General features: G+C 42.4%; 1 protein-coding gene across 1 annotated transcript in view; it reads right to left on the bottom strand.

The window, feature by feature from the left end:
- Positions 1-8,051, bottom strand: part of ABCA3 (ATP binding cassette subfamily A member 3) — a 282,235-nt gene that overhangs the window by 192,377 nt on the left and 81,807 nt on the right. The window contains exons 7-8 of the mRNA XM_015571175.1: positions 5,739-5,855; positions 5,319-5,436 (exon numbers count right to left, since the gene is read on the bottom strand). Of these exons, the coding sequence (XP_015426661.1) occupies positions 5,319-5,436; positions 5,739-5,855 (235 nt within the window). The remainder of the gene's footprint in view (positions 1-5,318; positions 5,437-5,738; positions 5,856-8,051) is intronic.

The following is an 8,051-nucleotide window of genomic DNA, read 5'->3' as shown; positions in this document are numbered from 1 at the left end:
AAAGAGTGAAACTGCCCCCCTAAGACCAGGAACAAGACAAGGATGCTTGTTTTCATCATTTCTATTTAACATTGCATTGGCAGTTCTAGCCAGAGAAAGTAGGCAAGAAAAATAAATAAAAGTCATCTATATTGGAGAAGAAGTAAACTTATTTCTATTACTTCTATTTGCAGAAGATATGATCTTATATGTAGAAAAACCTAAAGAATCTACAAAAAAGATATAACTAATAAATTTAGTATTGTTACAAGGTACAAGATCAATTCAAAAAAATCAGTTGAATTTTTGTACACTAGCAATAAACAATCTAAAATTAAAAGGAATTCCACTTTTAAACACACAGAAAGAAAATACATAATTAGGAATATTACTAAACCAAGGAGTTGCAAGAAGTATACATTAAAAACTACAAAACATTCTTCAATGAAATTAAAGAATACCTAAATAAATGAAACAACATCTCATGTTCATGAATTACAAGACTTAAAATTGTTAAGAGCAATACTCCCAAAGCAATTTTCTTGCAAAATCCCAATGATCTTTTCTGGAAAAATAAAAAAGCCAATCCTAAAACTTGTTTAGAATTGCCTGGGACTCTGAACAGCCAAAACAGAGAATAAAATTGGAGTACTTACACTTCGCATTTTCAACAATGACTGCAAAGGTATAATTATCAAAAGACTGTGTTACTGGTCAAATAAATGGCATCATGAGAGGTCACACCTTGGTCTCTCCTTGAAGTTTCCACAATTTAAACAGCTATAATTCAACAAAGAAATCCCTGCTCAATGTACAAATACATCTAAGAGATCCATGCATTGAAAAATGAAGGTGGGCAAATAGCAAACCAGGGAAGTGGGAAGGTAGAAGAGTTGAGATGGCCCAGAGACGCAGCCTGGATCTCATACCCCAGGGCTCACTAAGGGGCTCAGCCTGGAGACAAGAGGCATCAGATTGCTGCTGGCACCTTCTTCAACCAGGCAGAGCAGACACAGTGAGCATTCCTGTAGGGGGGTCAGTATGAGCTGCGACTGAACCTGGTCAGGGTATGAGAGATGTGAACACAGTTTTCAGGCAATCAGCATTCCAGACAAATAGCTGTGGAGCCTGGCTGCCTCCTGTTAGCCTTCCAGAGCCAGCTGCAGGCCCCAGAGGAGGCTGTGGCAATGAGTGTCAGGTTGTAGGCCAATGCTCTAGCCTCTGGGCAACACTAGCCAGGGCTGGTTGCATGTTATTTATTTATATTTATTTATTTATTTATTGACTGATTTCAGAGAGGAAGGGAGAGGGAGAGATAGAAATATCAATGATGAGAGAGAATCATTGATTGGCTGCCTCCTGCATGTCCCCGCCTGGGGATTGAGCCCACAACCTGGGCATGTGCCCTTAACCAGAATTGAACCCGGGACCCTTTAGTCTGCAGGTCGACACTCTATCCACCGAGCCAAACAAGCTAGGGCTGGTTGCATTTCTATATACCAATATTGAACTACCAGAAAGAGAACCTAAGGATAAACAACACTGTTTATAATTGCATTAGAAAAATAAAATACCTAGGATTAATTCTAACCAAGAAGGTAAAAGTCCTATATTTGGAAAGTTACAAAACACTGAAAAAAGAAACTGAAGAAGATACAAAAAATATGGAGCCATATAACATGTTTATTGATAGGAAATATTAACATTGTTTAAACGTCCATACTACCCAAAGCAATCTACAGATTCAACACAATTCCTATCAAAATACCATGGTATATTTCTCAAAACTAGAAAAAGTATTTCAAAAATGTATGTGGAACTGCTAAAGACCCTGAATAGCCACAGCAATCTTGAAAAAGAAGAACAAAGTTGGAGGGGTCACGATATCAGATGTCAAACTATATATACAGTAGTACTACTATATATCTTTGTAGTATACAGCATGTACTGGCATAAAAACATACATATAGGCTAATGGAACACACTAGAGAACCAAGAAATAAGCCCACACCTTTATGGTCAATCAATATTAGACAAAGGAGGCAAAAATATACAATGGAGTAAAGACAGTCTATTCAATAAATGGTATTGAGAAAATTCTATGGATAATTGACCAAAAAATAAAACTAGACTACCTTCTTACACCATACATAAAAATAAACTCAAAATGAATTAAAGACTTAATGTAAGACTTGAAACCATAAAAATTTTAGAAGAAAACATAAGCAATAAAATCTCAGGCATTTCTTATGCCAATATTTTTTCTGATATATTTCTTCGGGCAATAGAAACAAATGAAAAGTAAACAAATTGGACTACATCAAACTAAAAAGTGTGTGTTGTTGTTGTTTGGTGTATAGGCCTGGAGAGCATTATGCCAAGTGAAATAAGCCAGTCAGAGAAAGACAAGTATCACATGATTTCACTCATATGTGAAATCTAACAAAGAAGCAAAATAGAGACAGACTCATAGATGGAGTGCAGGCAGACAGCCCTGGTGGAGGGCAGGGCACTAGGGGAGGGAGGGGGAGGGTTTGAGAAAAAAAGAGAGAACTTGGGGACATGGACAACAGTGTGCTAATTGGGGTGGGGTGGAGTAGAAGAGGGCATAGAGAGGATAAATGGTGATGGAAAAAATAAAATAAAATTTAAAAGGTTTTGCACAGCAAAGGAAATCATCAACAAAACAAAAAGACAACTTACTGAATAGGAGAACATAGTCATGAATGATACATTTAGTAAGGAGTTAATATCCAAAATTTTAAAAGAACTTATACAACTCAATGCCAAAAAACACACAATCTGATTAAAAATGGCAAAGAACCTGAACGGACACTTCTCCAAAAAGGACATGCAGATGGCCAATAGACATATGACAAGATGCTTGACATCACTAATCATCAGAGGGATGCAAATTGAAACCACAATGAGATAACCCCTTACACCTGTCAGAATGGCTGTCATCAGTAAATCAACAAACAAGGCTGGCAAGGATGTGAAGAAAGGGAACCCTCGTGCGCTGCTGGTGGGAATGAAGACTGGTGCAGCCACTGTGGAAAACAGTATGAAGTTTCCTCAAAATATACATAATGGGATATTACTCAACCATTGAAAATAATGATATTTTACCAATTTCAACAGCATGATGGATCTGGAGAGATTATGCTAAGTGAAATATGCCCGATTAAGAAAGACAAGTGCCATATAATTTCACTTACATTTGAATCTAAAAAAAAACAAAACAAAAACAAAATAGAAACAGACTCATAAAGAAAACAAACTGATGATTGCCAGAAAGGAGAGGAGGTGGGGGATTGGGTAACAAAGATGAAGGGTTAAGAAGTACAAATTGATTAAGCAATAAAACAATAATAATAATAATAATAAAGTAGTTACAAAATAGTCACGGGGTGTAAAGGGGATATACTCAATAATATGGTCAGACCTATGTATGGTGACGGGTGGTTACTAGAAATATCAAGGGGAACACTGTGTAAAGTATATGAGTGTCTAGCCATTATGCTATACACCTGAAAGTAATATAAAATAATGTTGAATATCAACTGTAATAATAAAATTTTAAAAATAAACTGTAAGCCCTAACCGGTTTGGCTCAGTGGATAGAGCGTCGGCCTGCGGACTGAAGGGTCCCAGGTTCGATTCCAGCCAAGGGCATGTACCTTAGTTGAGGGCACATCCCCAGTAGGAGGTGTGCAGGAGGCAGCTGATCAATGTTTCTCTCTCATCGATGTTTCTAACTCTCTATCCCGCTCCCTTCCTCTCTGTAAAAAATCAATAAAATATATATTTAAAAAAATAAAAAAATAAACTTTAAAATTACCATAAGGTTACATTCATATTTCTAGGGCAGCACAAATGCAAGTTTGCCAGCACTAAACTCTGGCAAGTATGTGGAGCAATAGGAATGTTTGTCTCCTTCCAGTGGGACTATCCATGTGAGGCACTGCCTTCCTCGGGTCAATTAGGACATTCACAAACACTGTGACCAGCAACCCCATTCTTAACTATGTACCATAGTGAAGTGCTTACTCATATGTGATAGCAGACACACAAAATGTTCAGAATATCTAGGTTGTCCAAATAGAAACATTAGTATTTGTTCTCTCCTTATTTTACTCTTTGGTATAATAGACTCTGCCTCACTTTGACATATTACTTCTTTTCCACCTGGGTTGGGTGTTCCTTTTTTTGGCGGGGAGGGCTGCTTGTAGGTTTTATGTATAATCCTGTGCCTTGTGAGGACCAATCAATTAATAATACTCATGATAATGTACTGAAAAAAATTAGAATGAAATAGAGCTATTTGGTCATGTCTACTATTGACATGTGAGCCCTCAAAAGGGCAAGGAAATAGCCTGGCTGGCGTGGCTCAGTGGCTGAACATTGACCTATGAACCAGGAGGTCACAGTTCGATTCCCAGTCAGGGCACATGTAGGGAGCATGCAGGAGGCAGCTGATCCATGATTCTCATCACTGATGCATCTATTTCTCTCTCCCTCTCCCTTCCTCTCTGATTTCAATAAAAATTATTTTTTAGAATGCAAGGAAACAACTTTTATTTGCCTTTGTATAGTAGATAACATGCCAGCATAAGGGAAGGGATGAATGAATGAATGAACACTTGCTCGTTTGACTTGCCTTCCATTCCAGCCTCCCAATCCTTCAATGGTGTTTGAAAACCACCTCTACAGCAGGCATTCTTAGGTTTCCCACAGCTTCAACCTGGAGTTGGAGCATTTTAACCCTTTTTCGTGTGTGCATTGTGCTCCGCTGATTCGCATCGCTCTCTGCATGTCTGTCAAATCATTTTTGAGCGTGTGATTGATACTCAGTGTCAGATCCATGGGGGCAGGCACTGCATTTCCAATACATGGCATACAATAAGAATCTATTAGTAAGTGCAAGGACCCTTCCTTTCAGTGAAGGAATTTTGTTGTTTTCTTCCTCCACAGACCACAGTTTCTTCACAAGATACGGGCAGACGTGAGTCTCTGTGGCAGAGTACGCGGAAGCCAGCTCAGTCTCAGCCCTTCCTGGAAGATGGATAAACAGACGCCATGCAGAGTTAGCAGCTAAAGGTTAGAGAGACACACAGATACGGTCTTACCTTGATGTTTATCCTTTAGCATACAAATGCTGCACTACATTAACTTTAATGCTCTCTTCATTCCTTTTCAAATCATTTCTAGTTCATATACTTGTTTTTTCAGTAAACAGAGGCAATCGATGAGGTTACAACTAAAGTTCAGAAGTAGCTTCCCAATATGATCCTCATTTAATCACTGAGAAGCTTTCCCAGGAGGAGGTTTAGACTCACCTTTATTGAAAAATGTGCTGACCATAAAGCTGAAGAATATTGTGGCGATGGCAAAACACAGCAGAAAGACAAAAACAAGAGACGGGTCACTGTACTGGATGATCGGCACAGGTTTCATCTAGCAAAACAATCAGGAAGCCAGGTTAGTCACACGCTCAGTGGTCACAGCAAAACAAACATGGAGAGACGAAGTATCTGTAAGTATCTTAATAGTCCTGGTGAAACTGATGGCCATGCTCAGGGAGATGGAGAGTAAACAGTCACTGTCTACAGAAGCTCCGCACATGGAGGTTTAGAGGCTACTCTGCCAAGGATGAAGCAGGCACACGCTCACTCCCTGCCAACCCGAATGCTAGTGGCCCGCCCGCACCGGGTCTCTGTTTCCCTCTTAAAGTTGAGCTGCAGCAAACAGACACTTGCCTTGACAAAGAAAAGTAGGCACGTCAAAAAGATGATAACCAAATACAACGTGAGAAACGTGAAGAAGTAGGCAGCCCAGAGCATCCAATTGCTGAGTCCGATCATGAGCTGGTACTCCTGTGGAAGAGTTAACACAAACCAAATGTATAAAATTTGTCCTGGTACAAAATGCATTCACAACATGATCCAATTGACTTTTCACTACAACCAAATGGGTTATGTCACATCATGCCCAGTTCATGGAGATGGAAATCAAAGCTCAGAATGTCAAGTGACTTGATTAGAGTTATTCAGCCAGTGAATGGCAATGCTGTGATGCTTATAAGCTCTGACATGATTTCTCCAGAATCAGATATTGTTAAGACATAAAAAACACTTAAATGAAACTATACACCACTTAGATTCATATTTCCTTCCTATTAATTACATCCTCTTACAGGAGGTATTAGAGGAATATACACCACCACGAGTGAAGGCTCATTTAAACTCAGGCTATAAATTATTTTGATGTGTCAATGCAGGTTCATCAATTATAACAAATAGACCACCCTGGTGGGGGATGTGGATAATATGCATGTGTGGGGGCAATATAGGGAATCTGCAAAACTCAATTTTGATGGACTTTGAAGACATTGTGCTAAGTGAAATAAGTCAGACAAAGAAAGATAAATCCGGAAGATGACGGCTGGCAGGACGGAGGTGAGGGAGAGAATGTGAGTGAGTGAGAGGGTGAAGGGAGAGAGTGTGTATGCGTGTGGTGTGTGTGAGTGAGTGGGGGAGGGACAGTTAGGTCCAACAGGAGTGCCAGGGGCCGGCGGACACTGAGAGACTCCCCTGGACAGGGAGAGATTGCTGCATTGCGGGCACTCCCAGGACTGTGGGACTCGGGCACGAAGTCCACGCCATCTTGAAGGGGAGAGTGGCCGTCTGGGAACTTATCAACACCACCACCCAGACAGGCCTTGGACGCTGACCCAGCAGCCACGCCAGCCAAGGTCCAGCTGCCCCACCCGCACACTCCCAGACCCTGAGATCTCCACCTCCGGGAAGCATCACATCCACAGTGGTGAGTGTGACCTCCCCCTCCCCAGTGGAAGACCTCCGGGCGCGCAAACCTCTGGAGCCCACCACCCCACAGGCAGCCCCTGGAGGCCAATGCAGGCTCCCACTGAGTGCGATACTGTGCAGACAGAGTGCACTGCCCCACAGTAAAGATTCTGAATTCACTCTCCTGAATAACTGCCAATAGACACTGTCGCACAATTTCAAGTCCAGAGCCCTTTAGGGTGCGTCAGAGCTCTGCACGCACCATCAGAATCGCAGTTTCCAGAAGACAAGCATTTGGAGACCACCACTCCGCAGGCAGCCCCTGGGAGCCGCTGGGAGCCCTCCACTCAGTGCGATATTGTACAGACAGTGACGCACTGCCCCACTGGAGAAATTCAGAATTCACTCTCCTGAATAACTGCCAATAGACGCTGTTGCACAACTTCAGCCCCAGGGCCCCTCAGCGTAATTCGGAGATCCATGCTGCAAATGCACCACGGGGACCCCTGTGAGCTGCCACTGGGAGCGTGTGTATCCATCCACAGGCACAGCGGCAAAACCTGAGACTTCCCCCTCCACAGCTGCAGAACTCTGGACACTATAGTCGTGCTTTTTCAGCGCTCAGGCCTCCTGAGCCCACAGGGCCACAGGCGAGTTCCTATCCTAACAAGGGTGCACTGTCCCAACAATAGAAATTCTGAATACCCTCATCCTGGATACCAGCCCACAGACGCCTCGATTGCTTGGCTTCAAAAGAGCCCTTCAGAGTGCGCCAGGGTGCCACGCTGGCAAGCACACTGCGGGTGCCCCTGTGAGCTACCACTGGGAGTATGGGTTTCCAACCACAGGCCCAGCAGCAAAAAATGAGTCTTCCCACTCTACATCTACAGAACCCTGGATAGCACAGTTGTGCCTTTCCAGTGTGCAGGCCTCCTGAGCCCTACCACCCTGACAGACAGTTCCTGGGTACCTCCAAGAGCCCCTGCTGGGCACGGGTGATTTTAGCCAAGGACGCAAGACAGCAAAAATTGGAACATATCCCTTCCCAGCTGCTGACATCTGAACACCGCGGTTGCACCTTACCAGCTCACAGGCCTACATCAAGAAAACCCCAACAGCTTAAGTAAGGAGATACACTAGACTACCAAACTCAGGAGATCCAAGAAATCACACAAGCAGCACCCTCCTCAAAAGAACCAGGGCAGCAAAACAGTCAGATCTAGGACACAGAAACAATTAAAACATTATAGCAAAACATGGGGAGAC

The sequence above is a fragment of the Myotis davidii genome, unplaced genomic scaffold (genome assembly GCF_000327345.1).
Source record: "Myotis davidii unplaced genomic scaffold, ASM32734v1 scaffold970, whole genome shotgun sequence".
NCBI lineage: Eukaryota > Metazoa > Chordata > Mammalia > Chiroptera > Vespertilionidae > Myotis > Myotis davidii.
Note: the sequence above shows the minus strand (reverse complement) of the source record. Positions and strands in the feature narration are given on the sequence as shown.